This window comes from Podarcis gaigeae (assembly GCF_964106915.1).
Source record: "Podarcis gaigeae genome assembly, chromosome: 15".
NCBI lineage: Eukaryota > Metazoa > Chordata > Lepidosauria > Squamata > Lacertidae > Podarcis > Podarcis gaigeae.
Window position 1 is genome coordinate 41,327,346 of NC_139692.1, and position 27,344 is coordinate 41,354,689.

At 47.2% G+C, this 27,344-nt stretch overlaps 1 protein-coding gene across 2 annotated transcripts; it reads right to left on the reverse strand.

Annotated features, from left to right (window-relative positions):
* DHX40 (DEAH-box helicase 40) lies at window positions 1-24,481 on the reverse strand. Of its 2 annotated transcripts, XM_083715144.1 has the most exons (18): window positions 24,380-24,468; window positions 23,405-23,606; window positions 22,958-23,103; window positions 22,323-22,442; window positions 21,039-21,269; window positions 19,192-19,258; window positions 17,864-17,995; window positions 17,533-17,632; window positions 16,753-16,839; window positions 14,401-14,583; window positions 14,182-14,262; window positions 11,618-11,775; window positions 9,534-9,648; window positions 8,633-8,741; window positions 6,625-6,719; window positions 5,196-5,265; window positions 2,937-3,165; window positions 1-1,072 (listed from the first exon to the last, which is right to left on the reverse strand). In XM_083715144.1, exons 2-18 carry the CDS (start codon window positions 23,586-23,588, stop codon window positions 933-935), a joined length of 2,247 nt encoding a protein of 748 aa, XP_083571270.1. In that variant the 5' UTR covers window positions 23,589-23,606; window positions 24,380-24,468; the 3' UTR covers window positions 1-932. The 2 variants fall into 2 exon arrangements, with proteins under 2 accessions (XP_083571270.1, XP_083571269.1); XM_083715143.1 differs by lacking the exon at window positions 2,937-3,165 and having other exon boundaries at window positions 24,380-24,481.
* Window positions 24,482-27,344: the final 2,863 nt, after the last annotated feature.

Sequence of the window (27,344 nt, forward strand, 5' to 3'; positions counted from 1 at the left end):
TCAATTTAAGCTGTCAGAGCTTTATAACAAAGGTACAAAAAACATTTCTTATTCAACAAAAGGGGTGGATATTTTACAACCAAGAATACACACACACACCAGTATATACAATATCACAATGAATATATTCTTTAAAAGGCTTAATAAATGCGTTATAACTTCTTGCTTGAACAGTTCACCCAATGTGAGTGTGCATTTTTAGAAAAAGGTTGCAGTGTCATAGGCCCCTTTCCAAGCCAATAGATGAACAGTGCTTGGAAGCAGCATAGGTAAGAACCATAAATATTTTTAATGCACTCGTTTTTAAAAGGTGGCTCCCCGCCAGGGTTTTGTCAAGTGGCCTTCTCTTCTGATCGCAGAACAACGCCAAACAGTTTGATCAATTTTGATATGGAAAACTGTAAAGTGGCTTTTGCAGGGCGGAAAGTCCTCGCAAAAGAGACACAGAGGAGGAGGGCGTATTAGAGAGGGAAGTGTGAGAGTCTTTGTATGAGAGAGGAAGGTTTGTGTAGGAGAGACAAGAGAAGTTGGGGGCTTGTTTGAAGTGTAGTTTGTAGTGTAGTTGCCTCTTTAAAAGATAAAGATTTGGCCTCAACACCTTCAGAGGGGTCTCGCCCATGACACGGCCACCACCACAGCACGCTTGCAGGCTTTTCTGAGCTAGGAGCAGACATGGCATCCTCTCAGCCTCCACGGCAACCTGCTGGGACTCTCTAACTAGAGCTGTCCCTTTGCAGCTGGTCCTTATATACACAGTGATGTAGCTCCACCCACCCGAGGTATCAGGTGACAGCTTGGGCTCCCCTGGGTCCTACCTTCCCACCGTCTCCATTCCCCAGCTCTAGCTGTGAAAATTCAGGTGAAACAAGTGTACATTGTGGGTGGCAGGGACGGAGAAGTGCTGCCAGTTCAAGTAAGCCGCAGTTTCTAGGTTAGCTTGTTTCCTTGGAAGAGGTATTTAATTCCTGCATTCTCTGCTGCTTCCTTTCTAAGAACCGTGCCCTAGCATCACTTATCGATTGGTTATCATTCCTCTTCTCCATGTTCTTTGCAGATTTGTCTGTCGCTTTTTCTAAAAGGGAAAGGGGGAAACCACACACTAGAAGTCAATATTGCAAAATGCAGGATTTCTATTATTATTATTATTATTATTATTATTATTGCTACTGCTACTATCATTTATAAATTTATATACTGATTATGTGCCAATATGGCTTCTGTGCTGTTTACCACTATAAAATCACACCATAATTAAACTGCACAATAACATTAAAACATCCTAAATTAAAAAATGATTCTTTTCACTGTATATGTTAAAAAAAGTAAAAATTAAAACAACAAATTCAGCAGCTCACTTAAACAGGTGTGTTTTGATGATCCGGCGGAATGCCATTAATGCCATTAATGATAGGGCCACTCATATGCCAGCAGGGAGGGCATTTCACAACACCGGTGGAAAAAAAACGCCTGTCTGTTACTACAAGCTGATAATCATAAGGCCAAGGCAGAACTAACAGGGATAGAGAACATTTCTCAGCCCAAGAGTCACATTCCCTTTTGGGAGATGCTCTGTCCATGCACTTCAGCCTTTCCCAAATTAAAATCATAAAATAAAACTACCAATGAAAAGGGGTGATTGGTTATTTCTGCCTGGGGACAACTTTCTCTCCAGCTTTGGTTACCGTGAACCATGCAACAAACCACAGGCACAACAGATGAAAGATTGTTTATCCAGTCCAGTTTCAAAATTCAATCCAGTTTCCCCGACCTGGCCACAGTGATCCATGCGACGGTCACCTCCAGGCTTGACTACTGTAATTCGCTCTACGCGGCACTGCCCTTGAAGCTGTCCCAGAAACTCCAGCGGGTGCAGAATGTTGCAATGAGGCGCCTCACGGGGTTTCTGCCATGGGAGCATATTCACCCAGTGTTTTTCCAGCTGCACTGGCTCCCGGTGGAGTACAGGGTCAGATTTAAAGTGCTGGTTTTGACCTTTAAAGCCCTTCACGGCCTAGGACCCTCGTACCTACGGGACTGCCTCTTCCGGTATGCCCCACAGAGAGCCTCAAGGTCCATAAATAGCAACACCCTAGTGGTCCCGAGCCCTAAGGAAGTTAGATTGGCTTCAACCAGAGCCAGGGCCTTTTCAACACTGGCTCCAGCCTGGTGGAATGCTCTGCCTCATGAGACCAGGGCCCTGCAGGATCTGATTTCTTTCCGCAGGGCCTGTAAGACAGAGTTGTTCTGCGTAGCCTTTGGCTTGGAGCTAATTTGATTCCCTCCCCCTCTTTCTTTTTTCATTTTCCTTTCTCCTCCTGTGATGAGGCTGCATTTTAATATTTTAATGTTTCGATATTTTAATGTTGTATTTTAATCTTGTTTTTAAGTTGTAATCATTCAACTTGTTTTTATTATTGCTTGTTAGCCGCCCTGAGCCCAGCCTTGGCTGGGGAGGGCAGGGTATAAATAAAAATTATTATTATTATTATTATTATTATTATTATTATTATTATTATAATATTAAAATCCAAAATGCCAGCTTTGGGCACCTTTGTAAGGAAGGGATATCTATCTAATAAATACATGAAGTAGCCAATAAGATTTAAACAAAACAGCATCACAGAACATCATTGCAATGGGAGGAAGAAGAGCCACTCAGCCAAATGTCTGACTAAAAGGGTGCATTGTAACCAATCATCGAAAGGCACAGGACTTATACCGAGTCAGACCCTGGTCCATCCAGCTCATTAATGTCTACACTGACTAGCAGTTGCTCTCTGCAGTTTCAATCAGAGGCCTCTCCCCGGCCCCACCTCATGCCTTCTGCTTGCAAGCCAGATACTCTGATACCGATTGCACCAGATGCAACTTTGGAGAGGATACCATTCCACTCCACCACCTGGGGCCACCACAGAGGAGGTCTTGTCTGAGCTTACCATTCCGCTTCTCGAGGTCCTCCTTGTTCCTCCATTTGGCCATCTCCTCCTCCGTCACCTCCTCCCGGGCCATGCTGCTCAGCTCGTAAGCGTCGATCTTGTGCAGCCGGGGCAGCAGGTCCTGAACCCACTCGTAGCGGACCGGACACACCATCCTGACATAAACCTTGGAGGTCACGAGGACATCATGGAAGAGGATCCATTCCAGCTGGGCTTCCTGATCACGGAGCTGTGGGAGACATGTGTGCTTTCCAAGTTATCAGAAATGCTTCGAACAAGAGCAGCTTCCTTTCAGGAAGGAGACGGCTATCGATGGCCACTAGCTATGATGGCTATGCTCTGCCTCCAGTTCCTCCTGAACTATATTGCCCATCATTCCTGATCCCTGACGCAACTGGCTGGGGCTGATGGGAGCTGGAATGCAGCAAGTTCTGAGGGAAGTCTTTCTCCCTCTCACAAAATAACAGAACCCAAACAAGGCCATCTGAATGCCTGACGTTTCAGGAAGGCAATAGGAAGCAGTTCTTCGCATACCTGAAGGAGCGTCCCCACCCCCATCGTTGTACCTGGACACTGAGGTCCAGCTCCGAGGGCCTTCTGGCAGTTCCCTCATTGTGAGAAGTGAAGTTACAGGGAACCAGGCAGAGGGCTTTCTCGGTGGTGGCACCTGCCCTGTGGAACGCCCTCCCACCAGATGTCAAAGAGAACAACAACGACCAGACTTTTGGAAGACATCTGAAGGCAGCCCTGTTTAGGGAAGCCTTTAATGTTTGATGGACTACTGTATTTTAATATTTTGTTGGGAGCTGCCCAGAATGGCTGGGGAAACCCAGCCAGATGGGCAGGATATAAATAATAAATTATTATTATTATTATTTAACTAAAACAGTGGAATTGGCTCACGTAGGACGGCAAGGATAGCACCAATTTGGATGGCTCAAGTAGAGGATTGTTCAAATTCATCGTGGACAAGGCTATCAATGGAAAAAACAGGAGGGTTAGAGTTGCTCTTTTGCTCAGATCCTGCCTGTGGCCTTCCCAAAGGCATCTGGTTGTCCACTGTGAGAACAGGATGCTGGCACAGATGGGCCACTGGCCTGATCCTGCAGGCTCATCTCATGTTCTTAAAGAAAATTAAAGGTAAAGGGACCCCTGACCATTAGGGCCAGTCGTGGCCGACTCTGGGCTTGTGGCGCTCATCTTACTTTACTGGCCGAGGGAGCCGGCGTCCAGCTTCCGGGTCATGTGGCCAGCATGACTAAGCCGCTTCTGGCGAACCAGAGCAGCGCACGGAAACGCCGTTTACCTTCCCGCCGGAGCAGTACCTATTTATCTGCTTGCACTTGGTGCTTTCGAACTGCTAGGTTGGCAGGAGCAGGGACCGAGCAACAGGAGTTCACCCCGTTGCGGGGATTGAAACCGCCGACCTTCTGATCGGCAAGTCCTAGGCTCTGTGGTTTAACCCACAGCACCACCCACGTCCCTCTTTAAAGAAAGGTACACCCCAGTAAAAACTGCAGAGTTAAGCATGTACCGCACTGGCAGCTTCCCGACTTCCTGTCTTAAGGGAAATCCTTGTTATATCCATCTAGCTATCAAGTAACCCCTGTGTGTCTGGCCACAGGACCCCTGCCTGCATGATGAACGACACTGCCATAGGTCAGTGGAAGAACACCTGCTTTGCCTGCAGAAGGTGCCAGGTTCAATCCCTGGTGCCCCCAAGCTAGGTGGGCAAGAGACCCCTGGTCTGAAACCCTGGAGAGTTTGCTGCCGGTCAGGTCTGACTCAGTGGAAAGCTTATTATTATTATTATTATTATTATTATTATTATTAAATAATTTATACCCCGCCCTCCCCGGCCAGAGCCAGGCTCAGGGCAGCTAACAACAGTAAAATTACAGTAAAAACATAATAGGGGGGGGGAAAAGAAAAAAACCCAATTTTAAATACAGGTTATAAGGTGTAAGTTGCCTCGTGCCAAATCAGACCACTGGTCCACCCAGCTCAGTATTGTCTCCCTTGACTGGCAGTGGCTCTCCGGGGGTTTTGGGCAGGAAAACATTCCCAGCCCTGCCCAGGGATGCAATTGGGGACTGAACCTGGGACCTTTCTCTTAAAAAGACTATTTACCTATACCATCAAATAAAGCCAGGAATGCAGAGAATCTGCTTGGCTGGGCTTTCTTCTTTATCTAAAGAAAGGTTCAACCATTCCATCCCCCCACTCCCCAGCAATTATTAACAGAAGGGGGGATCTTACGGCGGACGAAGGGTGAATGTAGACGGTGCTTCCGTGGCCGTCCATGGTACAGAACGACTTGCCTATGGATCTGAGGGCAAAAAACGCAAGAAGAGGTTGACACAGACTTTCCAAAAACCAGCCCGTACCACACCACCCACTGAAAGAGACGATCGCGTTTCCTTGACTATTTGACAATCCAATAACGGCGATAGTCTTGGGACTTTTGCCATTTTAACCCCTGCGCAACTGTGCTCATTCTACATGTTTTATGTAGCTTTGTTTTCCCCTCTTTTAATTTTCCATCTGCTGTTATAATTGTCCTGTCTGTTTTATTTACACTACAAAATGAAGGGACCCTGAGGATCATCTAGTCCAACCCGCTGCAATGCTCAGCTGGTTAGAGTGTGGTGCTGATCATGCCAAGGTTGCCAGTTCGATCCCCATATGGGACAGCGGCATATTCTTGCTTTGCATGGGGGTGGATTAGATGATCCTCAGGATCCCTTCCAACTCTACGATTCTATGAGCTTTTAACCTCCGATAGCATGCTTATTGACAGAGCACTGCAGCCCTATAAACCAGTGAACTCCCTTTACACGGTCTCCACTCAAAAACATCACAGAGCCTTTACTCTGGTATGTTTAAATGTCCTTCCATCAGCAGTTCTGGAGGGGAGGTTCCCCAAGAACTTCCCGGTCATCAACATAAGGTAAAGGAACCCTAGACGGTTAAAGTCCAGTCAAATTCGACTATGGGGTACAGCGCTCATCTCCGCTGACAGACAGCTTTTCTGAGTCGTGTGGCCAGCATGATGAAACCGCTTCTGGCGCACGGAACACATTTGCGAGTGCCAGAGCACACAGAAATGCCGTTTACCTTCCCGCCGCAGCGACACCTATTTATCTACTCACGCTGGTATGCTTTCGAACTTCAGGAGCTGGGACAAAGCAATGGGAGCTCACCCCATCGCACAGATTCAAAATGCCGACCTTCTGATCGGCAAGCCCGAGAGGCTCAGTGGTTTAGACCACAGCGCCACTCCTTTTCCCCATTAATGTAAATGTCCTTGTGAATCTAGAGAGGCAGAAATGGTAACTCATGTCCTTGTGTGTCGTTCTTTTTATCATGACACAGGTAAGATTTTTACTGAAAATCCTCTTTTACGGAAATTCCCAAGATGATCATGAGCATTTCCTACTTTTTTGCTCCTTTCGGATAAGAACGTACCCAGGGGGAGTGAAACATTGCGCAGCTGCGTGCAAATTTCAACAGGGACTAATTTCAGCAAACTTAAAATCTCGTTTTCCATGCCTGGCATCCTACAGTACTATACAGTTATTGGTAATATTATGGCTATAGTTCTGCTTGCTATTATTTTCTGCAGTACACAATTTATTTCTGGATATTGGTAATTGACCGTAATGAGATTGATTGTTGAACTCCTTACCTCCTGGCAATATTGGCAAAATAACCTGCACAGAGACATCTTCTCAGGATTTCATTCCTGGAGCCGTCAAAATGCTCTCTTGGAAAGTCTGGCAGCTAAAGACAGACAGAGAGAGAGAGAGAGAGAGAGAGAGAGAGAGAACCAAAAACTGCCTTACTCAATCCAATGGAAGGTCTTTCTACTCCATGGTGAGCCAACATGGAGTCCTCCAACTCCCATCAGCCCCAGCCAGCCTGGCCAACCGCCAGGGATCATGGGAGCTGTAGTCCATCAGCAGCTGGAGGGTGCCACGTTTGCTACACTTGTTCCAGGTCAATCCTCTATTATTTATTTTTATTTATTTATTTAGGAAGTTTATATCCCCCCCCTTCCACCCAAAGGCATCCCAGGTGGCAAACCCACAAGAAAGCTAAGCCATCTTTAAAACATCCCCCAAACAATTCCAAGGCACATGCAGACTGGGAAAGATCTCTGCTTAAAAGCCTTGTTGGAAGCGGAAAGTCTTCAGCTGGCACCAAAAAGACAACAGAGATGGCGTCTGTCTAATATTTAAAGGGGAGGAAATTCTACAAGAACACCAAAGGCCTGCTTTATATTTTGTGCAGAGTGAATCTCCTGATGGGATGGTATTTTCAGGAGGCCCTCACCTGCGGAGCGCAGTCATCGACAGGGCATATAAGGGGACGAGACAATCTTGCGGGTATTCTGACCTCAAACTGTGCAGGGCTTAGTATACCCAAACCAGGTAACTGCAAGCTAGTGCCAGCCAGATTCCTCAGTCCGCCCTCCATGGGCCAATTTTGACAGTAAGTAAAAATTACAAGAGATAGTAAAATAAAATAATAAGGTCTAAGTTCAATGAGGCTTGCATTAGCAGCTCTTGAAAGTCCGGAGCGGGGAACCTAAACGACAGCTCTGAAATCTCTGGTGTGTGAAACAGTAAATTTGTGTTTTGGAATGACTGTTTCAGCAGGCAAAACCAAAGACAATCAGGAGTTTATTATGTCAGGGAAGGGTGCCAAGCATGAGCTTTGAAATAAAAAATTTAAGGTCTCATATATATATAATAAACGTTCATAAATGTACCAAGCAAACACGTACATAAATATATAAACACCACATGTCTGAAGCAGCACAGGAAAACAGCCCTGAAACCATTTTGACTCCCAAAATGACCAAATGATTTCTCTGCAAGGTCAAGGAAAATGGAAAAGCCTCCCCATTGTCTTTTCCTTCACAAATTCATTCCTGTCTTAAGGGTATGTCTGTGTATGAATAGGGAGAGCCTGTGACCTGGCTCAGGAACTAAGTATTTATCATTACAAAAGAATGGCCAGGCTCCCCAGGGTATCCAATCAAGTAAGCATTAACAGGTACCCTGCCAGGCACGAGGTAAACAACACACTCAGATTTCTGCTGTAGACCGCCCCTTCTGTGATGTATGTATGATGTTTCTGGGGGTGATCTTGGACTCCAGGGCGGGCAATTTAAAATGTATATATAAGGGCAGGCACACCTTGGTTCAGGGTCCTCCTCCTTCTTCTGCATGCGAAGGGGGCACCCTATTGCAACAGTTCAATAAAGGTCAGGCTTACTAGCTGCTTTGCTTCTAAGTGTTCTCTGGTTGGCCTCTGTTCTTATCTCCGACCGATGGAGAACCTTGTGTCCCCCTTAAGGGAATAAGGGCAGATTTTTGTTTATTACAGCTTTAAGAAGCGTAAGAGTCGTGCAGGATCAGAACAAACGCCCATCTGGTCCAACGCACTCTTCTCACTGTGCCAAGGGGAAATCTGCAAGCAGGAATCCTGACAGCGGCCGCTGAGAGCCTCCATGAATTTGTCTAACCCTCTTAAAGCCATCCAAGTTGGGGGCCATCGCTGCCTATTGTGGGAGTGACTTCCACAGCTCTAACTATGCGCAGCTCCTTGGGGAAACCTCCCAAGGACCCCTGAGTGACACTGCCCCCCCACCCCCATCCCAAGACCCCCACCGCCCAAGGTAGACCCACCTGCTTCAGCTTGCTGGTGATCTCCCAGAGCTGTCCTTCCACACTGAACGCCATCTTCAGTGCTCTCCAGTGGACCCAGTTATCCCGGCACCAAGCCGAAGGGGACTTGCTAAGCCAGAGGGAAATAAGCGAGATCAACAAAAGCTGTTGTTTTAAACGGAACATGGGGAGCTGCTTTCTGAAAAGCTAGATTTGAGTCCTCAAGGTTCTCAATTAAAGGCTGGTTTAATAAGAAAGGAAGCCGCCTTATGCCAAGTTTATCTAGCTCAGTACTGTCTACACTGACTGGCAGTCTCTTCCCTACCAGGTGCCAGGATGTTTTCCTGGATAGAAGATGTAATAACATGTGCAAGGAAATTAACACATGTTCCTTCACCCTCTTTTCCTTCTGGCCCTGTCCACTGCTGACATCTGGCCCCTGCAATGTTGCTCAGAAGGGAATGTGGCCCCCAGGTTGGGCAAAGGCCCCACACCCCTAATATCTACCCCCCCGAAACCTTGAACTCAACCCTACTTACAACCCTCTGGCCATCTGCTATTCTGGCACAAGAGAAAATTCTTCGAGATATTGATGGACTACAACAGTGTTTCCCAACCTTGGGTCTCCAGCTGCTGTTGGACTACAATTCCCATCATCCCTGACCATTGGTCTTGCTAGCAAGGGATGATGGGAGTTGTAGTCCAAAAACAGCTGGAGACCCAAGGTTGGGAAACACTGGACTACAACACCCATCGTCCTGGACCCAATAGTCGCACCGACAGGGGCTGATGGGAGTTGTAGTCTGACAACACCTGGAAGGCACCAGCTTGGAGAAGGTGACCTGGAAATGGGGCTAAACATCCCTGCTTCCTACCAATCTTACATTCTGCCCATTTTGAAGCCAATCCCTGTCTTGGGTACCTTGCTTTGCACTGTTCGAAGACATTCAGGAGAGTCGCAAAGTCGTTGCATCCTCCCGCTTGCAAAGACAGCTCTTGGTGTTGCAGCTCAGCTTCTTTCTGAGCCTCAGGATCACCTAAGGAAATACGGTGACCAATGTAAGGTAGTCTTTCTTATGTTTATCCAGGATGGGAATAAGATTGAGATGGCAGCCAGGTTTCTGCAGCACGCAGTGAGGATTCCTGAGTGTAATACGAGTGTTAGGTGCAGATTTTGCTGATTTCATTGTACAGAACCTTATTGTAACCTTGTTTATATGCCAATAAAGCTTTGAGAATTTGAGAAGTTGGATGAAGTTGGGCATCAATTCCTTTTATTCCAAATTTTCCAGTGCAGTCTAATGCTTTTTGGGTACTTGCGGGCTTCTATCATCATTTCCTGGGTCAGGTGCAACAGGAAACAATGGTTGAGTAACCCAGGAAGTGTTTTATTATTATTATTATTATTAATCCAAAAAAGGTCCGAGACAAAAGCTTAGCAGAACCTGTCACGTGAATTAGCAGTGGGGAAACCTGTGCCTCTGGGCATAGACAGAGTGATTTCCCAGTCACTGTTCAGTTGCTACAGCCCAGCTTGTGGCTAGGGAAAGGGGCTAGCTGTGGAGGCACAGGGCAGGTTTTCAAGTTTGGTTTTTTAAAGTGGGCACAGATAAATAATTAAGTAGCCCCCCATCTGCAGCAGATCCTTTTCAAAGGCACCACTAGCATGCACTGCTTTTGACTGCTGAGCCAAAGAAACCCAAAGTTAATGTGTTACAGAGATTACCCGGCACCACCAGCGAATGTGGGGAGGACCATCAAAGGACCTTTGTCCCCTGGCAACAATCATTCCTATTCAAGCATCACTCCCCTGCCCAGCCCTTTGCCTATTTTTTTCATTTCCACAGCCCTTACAGGCCTCTGCCATAGCACAGAAAACAGCTATTTCCCTCAGGGCTTCTCAGTCTAACCTACCTCACAGGGTTGTTGTGGGGACTAAATAAGGAGGGAAACACGGATGCTACCTTGAGCTATTGGGTGTTGTTGACTCAAGCAGGACCTTCCACTCTCACACCCCTTTTCTGTTTTCTTTCTCCACCTGATACTTAACATTCCATGCCTGCTAAACATGCTCAGATTGGGCTAGGATTTTGGGGTGGGGGGGGGCTCCTTGTCTTTTGTTTTAATAAAAGCCTTTTGCACTTCCATAATCCCAAGAATTTCCCTGAGCACACTATTATTAGTTAGTTAGTTAGTTAGTTAGTTAGTTAGTTAGTTAGTTAGTTAGTTAATTATTTCTTTATACCCCAGCCATCTGGCTGGGCTTCTCCAGCCACTCCAGGCGGCTCCCAACAGAATATTAATGATTATGATAATTAATAATAAGAATAAGAATAAAGCAATCAAACATCAAATATTAAAAACTTCCCTAAACAGGGCTGCCTTCAGGTGTCTTCTAAAAGTCAGATAGTTGTTTATTTCCTTGACATCTGCTGGGAGGGCATTCCACAGGGCAAGCGCCACCACCGAGAAGGCCCTCCACCTGGTTCCCTATAGCTTCACTTCTCGCAGTGAGGGAACCACTAGAAGGCCCTCAGAGCTGGACTTCAGTGTCCGGGCTGAGTGACAGTGGTGGAGACGCTCCTTCAGGTATACTGAACCGAGGTCATTTAGGGCTTCAGAGCTTAGCACCAACACTTTGAATTGTGTTCGGAAACATACTGGGATCCAATGTAGGTCTTTCAGGACCGGTGCTATATGGTCTCTTGAGAAACCCTCTTGTTCTCAACTGCTGTTGGCACCCAATACACAAGTTCGCTATTAGGAGGGTGCCTTTGAAAAATTTTAAATTTGCAAGGCTAGATAGAAGTCACGTTTTCTTGATGCAAAATGATGTGGGTTACCTAGATGCACAAACCTATCATCATCACGATCCAGAGCACAACAACCTCAGCTAAGGCCTCCGCAAGGAATGATCCTACCCTAAAAGGACAGTCTTCAGGGGAGGAAATGTGTGTTCTCTGGCTCCACAGCTGCCAACTGCGGCCACCCCTTCTCCCGTCCTACCTGGTCGAATGAACACTTTTTCCACTGACAGCATGGCTGCGATTGGAAGCATCAAGTCTTCGCAGCCTAGAGAGGCAGCCTTTATGACAGCACAAGTCAGGTTCGGAGGCAGGGGGAAGCGCACCATGAACTCCCCCAGTTTGGTCACGTAGCCTCTCCTAATTTTTGTGGCGAGAGAGAAGATGGGTGGCAGGGAAAAAGGAATGAGGGTTAATCTGGAAATCTGGTTATCCTTCTGTTAGCCAAACATTAAGCCCTAAGCATGTGATCCCATTCCACAAAGTGACATCAGAGCCGTCACGTGACCCACTGCATAAAGTAGCAACATGACATCAGAGAAGTCAAGGCTCCGCCCACTTCTGCCCCAATCGTAATTTTATTTATTTACTCTACTACTGAGTTGCAACCCCCAGTCTGGAAGCAGACACATATATCGGGGCCTCCTACCTTTTTAGGCCTGAGAGCACATTTGTATTTTTGAGCAAGTGTACCACTCCCTCGAGGGACGCGGGTGGCGCTGTGGGTTAAACCACAGAGCCTAGGACTTGCCAATCAGAAGGTCAGCGGTTCGAATCCCCGCGATGGGGTGAGCTCCCGTTGCTCAGTCCCTGCTCCTGCCAACCTAGCAGTTCAAAAGCACGTCAAAGTGCAAGTAGATAAATAGGTACTGCTCCGGGGGAAGGTAAACGGCGTTTCTGTGCGCTGCTCTGGTTCGCCAGAAGCGGCTTAGTCATGTGGCCACATGACCCGGAAGCTGTACGCCGGCTTCCTCGGCCAGTAAAGCGAGATGAGCGCCGCAACCTGTGGAGATTGCAAGCCTGGAATGGCATCAAGAGGGTTCTGAGGTATTTGCAGGAAACCAAAGACTTTTGTCTTAGGTTGCCAGCGCAAGGTGAAGTCAAACTGACTTGTTTTGTGGACTCGGACTGGGCTAATCCTCAGGATCGCAAGTCCGTGTCTGGTCTAGTGAAGTTTGGGAACTCAGTAGTTGGATGGAGGTCCAAGAAGCAGAGTCTTATAGTGCTCTCATCCACTGAAGCTGAGTTCAGTGCTCTTTCAGAGGTGTGCAGAGAGGTAGAGTTCTATACTTGTTTGGTCAAGGAACTCTGTGGAGAAAATTGTCTGCCGATACTTGTCTTCGAAGACAATCAGCCATGCCTTCGTTTGGCCGAGACGGGTCAATTCAAGGCCAGGACCAAACACCTAGACATTCGCTTTCAGAATGTGTCAGAGTGTTCAGGAGGGGTTAGTTGCGTTGAAGTACTGTCCCTCCGCCAAGAACCTCGCTGATGGGTTCACAAAGCCACTCACCTTCCAAAGACATGGGGAGTTTTGCGAAAGTCTGGGTTTGGGGTGACCAAGGGTCAATATTCCCCCTCAGGCGCAAGACAAGAGGGGGTGTTGGGTGTAGTGAAGGGTTAACCTTCTATGTCTCGAGCTTGAGGGGAAGGGCTTACAAAGGAAGTAAGCCAGGACGTTACGTCACAGCTTGTTATGCTGTGAAAGAGTGCTTTCGTTTTTGAGTTGGAGTGCGGCTTTCAGCCGAGAAAGATGTCTGAATTCTCTGGTGGAGTATTTGACTGTTTGGCATGTAAATAAAAGCTTTTAGATTAGAAGAAGCCGTTTGGACTGATTTGCTGTGCTTCTCACACATGAGATTTTGCTGTGCATCTGCTTAATTGCTTTCTCCGGAGCTACGCTGAAAACAGAAGCTGGCAGACGCTGGAAACCAGAAGCTCGCAGCGGAAGCGTAGATGGACAATAAAGCAATAAATCTTCTGAACACAACCCCAGAGTCGGTCACGACTGGACCTAATGGTCAGGGGTCCCTTTACCTTTACCACTCCCTCTGGCCATTCCCCCCCCCCACTCCTCCAGATCAGCCCACCCGCATCCCAACACACACAATTTGCTTCACCAAGAGATCTGGGTAACAGTCAGATTCAGCAAAATGAAACCGAGCTGTGAAAAGTGCATTGGAGCTGAAAGAGGAAGTGGGAAAGAGTCACTCTTCCAACTTCCTCCTTCAGCTCTATGAACTATTCAAAAGAGAGAAAAAAGTAACCACACTCACCACCCCACAACTAAAGGGACACTTGAGCAGGGTGGGGGTGCCCAGAGGCTTCCTGGGTGGCAGAGGCAGACTTCACAGTTGCTATTGCACCATCCAGGTGGCCCCTGTACAAAATATGCTCTGCTTTAATCTGCTGTTGTTTAATAATAATAATAATAATAATAATAATAATTATTTATACCCCGCCCATCTGGCTGGGTTTCCCCAGCCACTCTGGGCGGCTCCCAACAGATAAATATTTTTATTGATTCTTAATTTCAAGCAAGACAGGGAATAAGAGCTTAGTAGTTTTTTTTCAAAAAGAAGAAGAAAATATCCGTGGATGGCTATAATATGAGATGTCCCAGTAAAAGTTCCATGTGTCAATGGAGAGTAAAAACCGGCAATCTCTTGTTTTTGCTGATTTGTTAGGTGCATGGGAGGTAAACATAATTTATGAAAATTACAGGGAAAATAAATGTACAGTGTGTACACAGGTGCTTAAACTTACCGGTCAATAGCGCTGCATTGATAAAGCTCCTTAAGAGCTTCCAGAATACGTCTCTCTTCCGGGCGATCCAAATAAGGAAACCTAAACAGAAAATGGGGGGAATCGTGTCACCAGAGGTTGCGGGATTCCTTAAAAAGAAGTGAAGCAACAAGATCGCCAACCCTCTTCCCTTCCCCACCCCCGTGACTCCCCGTTTAGCTCGTTGGGCAGGATGGGCACCTGATGACATCGTGGATAGCAAGGCACTTCAAGGTCAGGACGACAGACGTCAAGCTGGTTCGCCTGATCTCTGGAACCATGTGGTCGGGCATACACTGCTCCCAGAATTCCTTGCTGTACACCCGGTAGCACTTCCCAGAAGATGTCCGTCCGGCTCGGCCAGCTCGCTGCAACGCTTCGCTCCTGAAAAGAGGATCATTAACTAACAATTATCAATATATTGGCGGCTAACTAAATAACTTAGGCTTCAAATATGTGAAAGGCCGCGTCCTTCCCCACAGGCCTTCTCAAGTTTTAAGCTCAGCACAGGGGGCCTCTTGGCAGCAACAGAAAATTATTATTTTGACTACAGTTAATGCACAGCCAAGGGACGCAGGTGGTGCTGTGGGTTAAACCACTGAGCCTAGGACTTGCCAATCAGAAGGTTGGCGGTTCGAATCCCCGCGATGGGGTGAGCTCCTGTTGCTCGGTCCCTGCTCCTGCCAACCTAGCAGTTCGAAAGCACGTCAAAGTGCAACTAGATAAATAGGTACCGCTCCGGCGGGAAGGTAAATTGCGTTTCCGTGTGCTGCTCTGGTTTCCCAGAAGCAGCCTAGTCATGCTGGCCACATGACCTGGAAGCTGTACGCCGGCTCCCTCAGCCAACAAAGCGAGATGAGGGCCGCAACTCAAGAGTCGGCCATGACTGGACTGGGTCAGGGGTCCCTTTACCTTTAACGCACAGCCCCACACTACTTCAAAGAACAGAATTTGGAAAGAGAGAAAACAACAGGGTTCCCTTTCCGTGTAAAACATGGGTAGGCAAACTAAGGCCCGGGGGCCGGATCCTGCCCAATTGCCTTCTAAATCCGGCCCATGGACAGTTCAGGAATTAGCATGTTTTTACATGAGTAGAATGTGTGCTTTTATTTAGAATGCATCTCTGGGTTATTTGTGGGCATAGGAATTCGTTCATTCCCTCCCCCAAAAAATATATAGTCTGTCTCACCACAAGGTCTGAGGGACAGTGGACAAGCCCCCTGCTGAAAAAGTTTGCTGACCCCTGATGTAAAACAGCAGGGTCCCCTCCTTGGCCGAGGGTTTTAAGCAAAGGGTGGGCAGGTGTCTGACAGAGGCTCAGCAGTTGCAAGATTCCTGCCACTGACCAGAGGGTTGGATTGCATGACCTCTGAGCTCCCTTCCGAAATTCTACAAAGCCAGGATAAAATGGAATGCAGGTCAAATGAACAGAGTTATACGTGTGATGTTAAATTAGCAACTAGCAGCAATGTATCCAGCATTGCTCGAGAAGTCTAAAAAACTCATTTTAAAAAATCAAGGCAGTTGTAAAATCAGTGGTTAAGATCAGCACGGTTTCGAAAGGTTCAGTCTGCCATTGTGATTCAAAATGGTACCCGAACTAAGAGAAAAACCAACTGCATGATTTCAGGAAGCATCACAGAATTGTAGAGTTGGAGGAGCCCTGAGGGTCATCTGGTCCAAAGCCCTGCAATGCAGGAATCTCAACATGTGGTTCCCCATCCAATTTGAAGCCACCGCGCACCCTGCTTAGCTTTGCAAATGTGCTGGCAATTTTACCACTGCATGAAAATTTTGATCATGGTACCTTAAGAGGGGTGTCTAAATGCATAGTTAGCAGACCCACAACTTTCCAAAATACATAACAGATACAAATATACAATAATATTTGTAATAATAATAATAGTTAGGTAAAGGTAAAGAGACCCCTGACCATTAGGTCCAGTCGTGGCCGACTCTGGGGTTGCGCGCTCATCTCGCTTTATTGGCTGAGGGAGCCGGCGTACAGCTTCCGGGTCATGTGGCCAGCATGGCTAAGCTGCTTCTGGCGAACCAGAGCAGCACACGGAAACACCGTTTACCTTCCCGCCGGAGCGGTACCTATTTATCTACTTGCACTTTAATATGCTTTCAAACTGCTAGGTTGGCAGGAGCTGGGACCGAGCAAAGGGAGCTCACCCCGTTGCAGGGATTCAAACCACCAACCTTCTGATGGGCAAGCCCAAGAGGCTCTGTGGTTTAGACCACAGCGCCACCCACATCCCATAATAATAGTTACTACTAACCCAAAACCTGAACCTGAATTTGCTTATTTCCTCCGCCCTCCCAGCCCATTTTCCTTTTGTGTCATGCCTTTTTAGATTGTAAGCCTGCTGGCAGGGGCTATCTTAAAAAAGATGGCTCTGGGAGCCTTCCTTTTGGCTGAAGAGCAGAATTATAACAAATTATTATTTGTTGTAGCAGCCTGTGGAGAAATTACAGGTTCTATAAGAAATGCTGTTTCCTCTAAATGTGGGGGGGGGGACGACAAACCCCACAGTACCTCAAACTTACTTAGAAATGGGGACAACCTCCAGCGTGTCCAAGCCCACTCTCGGGTTGTGGTTTAACTGCTTCACAAACCCGCTGTCCACCACGTACCTTAAAGAGAAGCTCAAATGTGATCCATGCATTCCACCATCACAGCAGACCTAATTTTGGCCCCTTAAACCAGTAGTGGGCCATCTTTTGCAGCCTGAAACCCGCATTCCCTCGTGGGCCTGCTTTTGGGTGTGGGGCCACATGTCACTAGTGGGTGGAGTCAGAGGCGAGCTGAGAAACAGAAGCGACTCTTAATTCTGTGCAGTAGGGACCTATCTGTGCCATATACATCTAAAGCGGTATCCTGCCCCTTTAAACTGCCATGGCTTCTTCCCCCAAAGAATCCTGGGAGCTGTAGTTTGTTGAGGATGCCAAGCGTTGTTAGGAGACTCCATCCCAGAGTGGTTTAACAAACAACCCCTCTTCCCTGGGAACTCTTTATTTATTTACTTGCCAATTTATAACCCATACATTCGTAAAATGTGACAGCCAGTGTAGTATAGTTGTTAAGAGTCTTGGGCTAGGGGTCTGAATCCTCACTTAGCCATGAATTTCACTGAGAGAACTTGGGCCAGTCATGGTCTCTCAGAATAACCTACCTCACAGGGTTGTTATGTGAATAAAATGGTGAAGGAAGAATCATGTGACCTCACAAGGGGGCGGTATTAATTTTGGCCATTCCAAGTCACCCACCCCTCTGTTCTCAGGCCTCTGCCTCATTCTCCTGGTCAAAAAATACCCTGAACAGCTAACCTGATTCCATCAATTGTCAGAGAAGTTGCGGCAATATTTGTGGCCACCACACACTTTCGGATTCCTGGAGGAGGAGGGAGGAATATTCTCCTTTGTTGATCTGGGGGTAAAAAAAAGAGTTGTAGAGACCTTGAAACAGACGTCTGTCATTAGTTTTTCAAACGGGGTCATGGGGAGGAGAAATGAGGCTGTGCCTTTTTGCCCAGTCAACCCGAGTTTCAGCAAGGCACTGCCTGGACAGCTCCGAATCGTAAGGACTAGCAACTTGGTTGGTTTGCTGGCCGGTTTGTAATGAAAGTTGAGGTTCTCACAAAGCAGAACTCAGACTCACCTGTTGGCATGGAGCCATATAATGGCAATATGAGCAAGCCTTCAACAGAGCGATCCCTTACATCAAATTGGTAATCGATAGACTCTGCCTTTTGGAAAAGCAACTCACAGGTTTTCTCAATCTCGGACTGGCCTAAAAACAAAAAAAGAAACAAGGAAGTCTTGGGGGGGGGCAGAGGGAAGGCTCCCAAATTGCAAGCCTGTTTTCTAAAAAACTGTCCAGCTTTAGCCAGATTCTGCTCTGCATTTGGAGCTACAGGGAACCAGGCAGAAGGCCTTCTCGGTAGTGGTGCCCGCCCTGTGGAACGCCCTATCAGATGTCAAGGAAAAAAGCAACTACAGTGGTACCTTGGGTTAAGTACTTAATTCGTTCCAGAGGTCTGTTCTTAACCAGAAACTGTTCTTAACCTGAAGCACCACTTTAGCTAATGGAGCCTCCTGCTGCTGCACCACCGGAGCACGATTTCTGTTCTCATCCTGAAGCAAAGTTCTTAACCCAAGGTACTATTTCTGGGTTAACGGAGTCTGTAACCTGAAGTGCCTGTAACCCGAGGTACCACTGTATCCTACTTTTAAAAGACATCTGAAGGCAGCCCTGTTTAGGGAAGTTTAATGTTTAATTCTGTATTGTGTTTTTAATATTTAATTGGGAGCTGCCCAGAGTGGCTGGGGAAACCCAGCCAGATGGGCAGGGTATAAATAAATTTATTATTATTATTATTACTACTACTACTACTATTACTATTATATACACTCACTGCTGAAACGCAAGGCTCTCCATATGCATTGGCACCCCACCGGCTTCTGAAGATGCACTTGATTAAGCAGACACTCCCCTTGATCCCCCAAACCTGGAGTCACCTGTTTTAATTGCTGTGCTGTTTTTTACAGAATAATTTAATTGTGTATTTTAAATATGGATGTTTATATCTGAATGCCTGTGTAATGGGGTTTATTTGGGTTTTTTTTGCATGTTGCAAGCTGCTTATTTTAAGTCTTTTTCTGCATTAAGCTGTGCATGCTAATAAATAATGGGCTGTATTCCACACTAATCAATCTCAAGAGGAGACTCATTGAAACTGATTGACTAATGGAGGGAAATCTGCTTCCATGAGTCTACTCCGAGAAAAACCTAAGTCGGCTACAACGCAATAATATAAATAATAAAATTATAATACTCTGCTGCAGAGTGCAAATCCCAGGTCACTCAAGAGAATCCAACGCACTCAACGTCAGACGAGAGCCTGCTAGCACCCAGGTGTGTTTTTATTAATATCGTAATAATAATTTCACCACCAAAAGTGGTTATTCTGTATGGGAAATGCTCACCTGTTAGAAAAACCAGGATGTCTCCGGCTGAGCCGCTCAAGTGGATATCCAAGGTGACTTTTACAGTCTGAAACAAGCAACATTAATAAGATTAGGACTGGCTGAAAATAGATCCCCCTTTTCATGCAAAGCGTTGGAAGCCATTTCCCTTCACACACACATGTATTCATGGACTTCCTCTGCTATAAAACCAATGTAGGGAAAACTACACTTTGCCACCTGAGACTTTGGGCTGTGGCAACCCCTGCTTCCTTCACAGGCTCAGAAATGCTCTCCAGCAGTCTGGGGGAGCCCACAGACCCAACAGGAGCTGCTGAGAATGCAGAACCTGTTCCTAGCCATATAAGCTCCACCCCTTGATCTGCATAGCCCCACCCCAAGTTCTATTTTTCAGCCACACCCCATCATGACTTAGAAGAGAAGGAGAAATAATTCATTCATTGACACTTCAGACGTCCTGGGATGTATCCTGCATTCACCAAGGCCACATTCGCACATCTACAGCTCTATCGTATCACTTTAAAAGAGTCATAAAAAGTAAAGGTAAAGGGACCCCTGACCATTAGGTCCAGTCGCGGACAACTCTGGGGTTGTGGTGCTCATCTTGCTTTACTGGCTGAGGGAGCCAGCATACAGCTTCCGGGTCATGTGGCCAGCATGACTAAGCCGCTTCTGGAGAACCAAAGCAGCGCACGGAAACGCCATTTACCTTCCCGCCGGAGCGGTACCTATTTATCTACTTGCACTTTGACATGCTTTCGAACTGCTAGGTTGGCAGGAGAAGGGACTGAGCAACGGGAGCTCACCCCATCGCTGGGATTCAAACCGCCAACCTTCTGATCGGCAAGCCCAAGGCTCTGTGGTTTAGACCACAGCGCCACCCGCGTCCCAAGAGTTATAGCTTTCCCCAAATAATTTTGGGAGCTGTAATTTGTTAAGGGTGCTGAGAGTTGTTAGGAAACCCCTACTCCCCGCATAGAGCTACAATTTTATTTATTATCATTATTTATTAAGTTCCCAGAGTGGTTTAACAACCAATCCCTCTTCAGAGAGAACTCTGGGAATTGTAGCTCTGTGAGGGGCATAAAGAGCCTCCTAACATCTCCCAGCACCATTAGCAAACTACAACTCCCAGAATTCTTTAGGAGAAGCCATGACTCTTTAAAGTGGTATCATAGTGTTTTAGATATACCACGTCAGCGCAGGGAATGCCAAAAAGCCTTTGTAGGTCTAGCCATTTTCCTTGGTGATCCTGTGGAGGACCATAATGCAGTGGTAAAACACTGAAAAGTTTAAAAGGTTTAAAAAAAAGGTTTTAAAAATCCTTAGAATGAAGATTAAAACCTGTATAGGTAAACACTGAGAACGGCTGTTGAGCTCCCTTTGAAACTGATTTACAATTATTGGGTCCCCAGAGAATAAAACACTAAAAAGGGCCTTGCCCCCTGATAAATTAGATAGCGGCTGAACCAACACCACCACTATCACACAGGAAGAAAAACAAACAAACCCCAGTTAAACCATTAAAAGAGCCTGCGGAGCTCGGCCAAGAAAGACCTTTCTCGACGCCACCTTGGCTGGAAGTCCAGAGGCCCATAATGAAGAAAATGGTTAGATGTGATTTTAATCCACTTCCAGAAAAGATTAACAAGCAAGGTGGGAGCAGCCAGAGGTTGTTAAGGCATTGGAAAGGTGCTTTCCTCACCAGAACTGAACACAGGAAACAGCCATACCAAGGTTTTCTACACTGCCTGCCAGCGGCCCTCTGAACTTAGGACCTTTCTGCAAGCGAGGCCGGCGTTGCTTACCGCTGAGCCACAGCCCTGCCCAATGCCACCAGCAAGTACCTCTGTAAGATACGCAGAGCCGTCAGCATCCCTCGGGCCCACCAGACCACAGAACCTCTCCTCCACCGGATAGTTCCTTCCAGGAATGTCCACCACCGGGCAGTGATTGAAGAATTCAGAGAACTTGTCCGTGTCCAGAGTGGCCGACATCACCACCACTTTCAATGGCTTTTTTCTCTCCGGCGGCTTCTTCCCTTGAAACATTTGCTTCAGCAGGCCAAACAGGATATCCTGGAAGCGGGAGGGGAGCCAAGCATCTAGTCATCATTAAATTCCCAGGGTCTTCCCTCTTACAAGCCTTCCACCCAGACACACAACAAAACCCCACAGCCTGTTGGGTCAGGCCAATGGCCCATCTAGTCCAGTATCCTCTTCTCACAGTGGCCAACCAGCTGCCCACAGGGAACCCTCCAGAATGATTCAAGCACAACAGCACTCTCTCCCCTCCTGTGGGCTCCAGTAAGTGGCATTTGGAAGCACTGCTGCCTCCAGCCGTAGAGGCAGAACATAGCTATTGTGGCTAGTAGCCACCGATAGCTTTTGCCTCCGTGAATTTGTCCAGTCGTCTTTTATAACCGTACAAGCTGGTGGACATCACTGTCTCTTGGGGAAGCGAGTTCCACAGTTTAACTGAGCACTACGTAAAGAAGCAATTTATTTTCCTCTATCCTGAATCTTTCATCTGCATTGGATGTCCACGAGTTCTACAAGGAACCAGGCAGAGGGCCTTCTCGGTGGTGGCACCTGCCCTGTGGAACACCCTCCCACCAGATGTCAAAGAAAACAACAACTACCAGACTTTTAGAAGACATCTGAAGGCAGCCCTGTTCAGGGAAGCTTTTAATGTTTGAGGCATTACTGTATTTTAATATTTTGTTGGAAGCTGCACAGAGTGGCTGGGGAAGCCCAGCCAGATAGGCGGGGTATAAATAATAAATTATTATTACTACTACTACTACTACTACTACTGTTCGGAAGAAAAACTTTTCTCTAGCCACACTCTCCATGCATAATTTTGCAAACACCTATCATGAAGGCCTTTTCCCCAATCTAAAAAGCCCCAAATGCTTTCACCTTTCTCCCTAGGGGAGTTGCTCCCTCCCTTGGATCATTTTGGGTGCCATTTTCAGGCCCTTTCCCAACTCTACAATGTCCTTTTTTCGGAGGTGAAGCACCCAGAACTGTACACAGTGTCCCAAACTGTACACTTGCTTCCCCTGAAGGCGATTTCTAGGCAACCAAGCGAGCATCTCTTTATAAGCCCATTCTGGTTTAGTTACCCACCGTGCTCAGACTCCGCTCGTGAGCTTCATCAAGAATGACAATGCTGTATTTGGTGAGATGTGGATCTGCCAGTATCTGCCGCAAGAAGCAGCCGTCCGTCATGTATCGGATGGAAGTATCCTGTGCGGTTTCAAGATCAGGCATTTGGTTAGAGCACATGTGGAGAACCTTTCTCAACCCCAGGGCCACATCCCTTCTGGGGGCACCGCATGCCAGTGGAGTGTGGGGCCAGAGGCAAATGTGGGCAGAGCAACCAATGTACACTGTTGTCAGTGCCTGGCTGGATGCCAAAGCGTGGTGGGAAGCTCCAGTTAAGGTACCCCCTAGCGAAGCCACAGAGGAAGAAGGCCCAGACCCAGAGGAGTGGTGGTAGGACACTGAAGAAAGATCAGAAGAGAGAGAAAATGGGGGAGGGGGGTGAAAGACACAGGAGGCTTGAAGAAGAGCCAGACACAGGGAGCCCTCCAAGGTCAAGACTGAGTGCAAAGGGACACACTTGGAGCTCAGAATCTGAAGAAGTGGACAGACACTGCAACAGCTTCACAACAGCTTCCTGATCCCTCTGCCTTGAGCTCCTTCCCCCTTTGACTCAGAGGCGGCGGGGGATAAGAGATAAAGTTTGATAAGACTCGTACCTCTGAGACACATTCATCAAAGCGAACCTGATACCCCACGATGCTCCCTAAAGGGCAGTCCATCTCCTCCGCCACCCTCTGAGCCACGGACATGGCAGCCACTCGCCGTGGTTGTGTCACGCCAATCGCCCCGTGCTTGGCAAAACCTACAAAAGGGAGCAGAAGGACTTATGAAGTTGCACAGGAAGAGGAAAGAGACTGACTGGATTAACAACCCTTTTAGAAAGAAAAAGCAGCAGTTCATGAATTTATTTGGGATTGTCTGGATAAAGGACACAGACCCCTCTGGACAGAGAGACATGTGTAATCCATATATTTTGCTCTATAACTCCCATTGGTTCCAGGAGGCACAGCCATGCTGCCTGGGGCTAATAGGATTCATATTCCAAAATGGAATAAAGGAAAATATAGTCACTGCTTTTACCATATAGAAAAATATATGGTTACCTTCTTCAAATAAGTATTTTGGAAGCTGGGTGGTTTTACCACTGCCTGTTTCGCCCGTCACTACAATAAATGAGTTATCTCGAACAGCCTCAACTAATTTCTTCCGGTATCTGCAGATTGGCAGAGAGGCAAAGCCCAGATCATCTCTCCTTTCTCCTTGGTGCAATTTGGATTTTCGCTTCATCTGTACAACACAGCAGGGCTAAAGAGAGAGATATAAACACGCCATGATCAACGATGCAACTCCAGATGTCACCTGAAGGCCACAATTCTAAATAGACTTATTTGAGAGTAAGCCCCACTGAGCACAGGAGTACTGAGAGCTGTTTGTTTGTTTCTTGTTTATTACATTTATATCCCACCTTTCCTTCACAGAGCTCAAGCATGCTGAGTGGGGAAGTGGCACCTGCTAGATGTGTTTGTCAACAAGCTCAGAATCAGCTCAGTAAAAAGGAAAAAAGGGAGGCAGCCCTACACACAACCTCTAGCAGGAAGTGGCCTGATACAAATAGTTCACCAGAAGCAATGAGGAACTGACAACCCTCCAGATCTTACTGGGCTATAATTCCTTTTCCCCTCGGCCACTGACCATGCTGGCTGAGGCTGATGGGAACTGGAGTCCAGCAACATCTGGAGCACCGCAGCTTCCTCACGCTAGCTCTGACTGGCAGCGGTTGCCTTAAGAGTCTCAGCTCGAGAAAGTCTGTCCCAGCCAAGTCCGACCTGATCCGTTTTTTTAAAAAAGGCAGATACTGAACCTGGGACTTTTAATAATTGCAATAACCCGCCCTTCACCCTAAGGTCCCAGGGCGGATTACACAATATTGACAACACTTTTAAATCACAAAAGGTGGCTCCTAAATATAGAACATTTCCAGTGTTCTATATTTAGCAAAAGCCACCCCTTCCCATACCATTGAAGGGGGGAGAAACAGGAGCCCCCCCCCAACCATCTCCTTCCCTGAGCACACACACCTTCTGCAGGTAGAAAACCACGTGGCCCGGCTGGAGGCGACTCTTTCCCCCTTGTTTTTCCTCTCGCAACTCAAAATCAGCAGGGAAGCGGCGCGCGCCTATGACGTTGCCGTCCTCCCGGCACAAGCCACGCCCACCGTTCCAAGCCACGCCCACAGCTTCATTTTCTTGCATCTTGCTGCTGGGACGTTAGCGAAGCCGCGGCTCTTGCGTGCTCGGCAACTGCACTTGCTTTGCAAGAATGGCCAGGCAACCCATAATATCCCGTTGGGATTTTGAATATCCTCTGCCCTTACTAGGATCTGCTTTGCACGCAGAAGACGCCCGGTTCAACCCCACCGGCATCATGAGGCTGGGGTTGAGATGCCCCCAGTCTGGAGACTGTGCCGGATTTACATACGGGCCGAGTGGTTTGCATCCCAGGGCCTCATTATAATCTCTTGCCAAATTATTATTATTATTAGAAAACGGATTATTTTACTTAGCTATTATTCCCCTCTGAATGCTCCGTTTACTTTTGTAAACTTATTAAAAGTTACAAATTTATCAACAATATTTTCATCAATGCTAAATTTTCAGCGAGGTTCTACTTCCATTGAATAGGTAAACATGAGGACGAAGTCTTACTTATCATGATGCTATTAAATTGGGTCCTCTCAAAGTCTCCAAGTGCCTTAATCCCGGGCAGCCTGGAGAGAGTTGCTGCCATATAGTGTAGACAATATGGAGCTAGACAGATGTAATGATGATGTAACTCAGTTTAAAGTAGCTTCCTGTGTTCCTGTTTAAAACAGCTTTTAATGCAGAACCGCTCAGTCGGTAGAGCATGAGACTCTGAATTTCAGGGTCGTGGTTTTGAGCCCCAACGTTGGGCAAAAGATTCCTGCATTGAAGGGGTTTGGACTAGAGGACCTTTGTGGCCCCTTCAATACTATGATCCTATGAAGACTGGAACCCTCTTTTATTTCTAAGGGAGAGGAAGTGTGCAGCCTTTTGTATGCAGAAGGTCCTGGGATCAATCCCAGCACCTGCAGGTAGGAGATTGCCAGGCAGTTATTGCTGTGCAGCGATTCCAGGGATTACCCGAAGGTGGCAGACTAACAATATGAAACACAGAGGGGGGTGAGGTAACAGGACAGAGCATCACAAGAGACCTGCAGCTGGATCAGGCCTGTGACCCAATTAGCACAGCATCCTCTTCCCGCAATAGCCCACCAGGTGCCACGATGGGAAGCCCAAAACAGAGCTCTCCCCAGTTGCAATTCCCAGCAACTCCATGAATTTGTCTAATCCTCTTTTAAAGCCTGCTAACTTGGTAGCCATCGTTGCCTCCTTTGGGGATGAGTTCTGTAGTAATAATAATACAGTGGTACCTTGGGTTACATACGCTTCAGGTTACAGACACTGCAAACCCAGAAATAGTGCTTCAGGTTAAGAACTTTGCTTCAGGATAAGAACAGAAATTGTGCTCTGGCAGCGTGGCAGCAGCTGGAGACCCCATTAGCTAAAGTGGTGCTTCAGGTTAAGAACAGTTTCAGGTTAAGAACGGACCTCCGGAACGAATTAAGTACTTAACCCAAGGTAGCACTGTAATAATAATAATTTATTATTTATACCCCGCCCATCTGGCTGGGTTTCCCCAGCCACTCTGGGCGGCTTCCAACAGAACACCAAAATACAATAGCCTATTAAACATTAAAAGCTTCTCTAAACAGGGCTGCCTTCAGATGTCTTCTAAAAGTCTGGTAGTTGTTTTTCTCTTTGACATCTGGAGGGAGGGCGTTCCACAGGATGGATGCCACCACCAAGAAGGCCCTCTGCCTGGTTCCCTGCAACTTGGCTTCTCGCAGCGAGGGAACCGCCACAAGGCCCTTGGCACTGGACCTCAGTGTCTGGGCAGAACGATGGATGTAGTTTAACTATGCACGCTGTTAAGCAGTGCACGCCCCACTTTTCTGTGTCTGTAAAGCACAAAGGTTAGTACAGTCACATAGCGGAAGGGAGATCCACAGGTGCGCAGTGGGGCCCCTCCCCACCAGCCATCCCTGCCCCTAACAGATCTCACTCCTTTAGGTCAGGACTGGGCAGGCTACAGATCTGTTAGAACGAAAGAAGAAGGTGCATCTTCTGTTCTTGTTTAAATCCAAACCATGAGGACTGGAATCTTGCTTTATTCTTAGGGGAACAGCCATAGCTCAGCATCAGAGCACCTACTTTGCATGCAGAAGGTCCCAGGTTTAATCCTTGGCTGCTGGGAGAAAACCCTTCTTGAAACCCTGCACAGCTGCTGCTGCTGCCACTCAGTGTCGAGAATACCGAACTAGATGGACCAATGGTGTGACTCAGTTTAAGGCAGCTTCCAATGTTCCTAGAAGCCGGAGAGCCACCAATCAGGGAGTCTGTAGTTACTTTCTATCCAGTGATCCTACATTGAACAAAACATTGGATTAGATCAGGGAATTCCAACCTCCTTGGGCCCAGGGGCACATTTGGGAAATCTAAGAAAGTATTGTTGGCACCGCACAAAATGCCCATTGTACAAGAGGAAAACTGGCAAAGGTCAGATATTGTTGGGATAGCTCAGTTGGCAAAGTGTGGGACTCTTAATCGCAGGGTCAGGGGTTCGAAACCGGGGTCGGGCAAAAGATTCCTGCATTACAGGGGGTTGGAGTAGATGACCCTGGTGATTCCTTCCAACTGTATGAAAATTTAAAATAAAAAACTAGTAGGCTTTGGAGGGTGCCAAGGTGGGTGCCTAAGGACACCCTAGGCCTTAATGCAGTTTAAGCAGGCAAAGCTGACGTTCAGGTCTGCGGCTGAATCACCCCTGCAGAGCACAGACGTTCTGGAGGCGCCCTTGGTCTGCAGATGTTAGCAGGAGCAGGTCCTTGTTTACCCTCCACCTGCAGAAGATTTCTGTTTATCAAGCTGATCTTAAAGGCACAGGAGATCTGTGGGCCATACC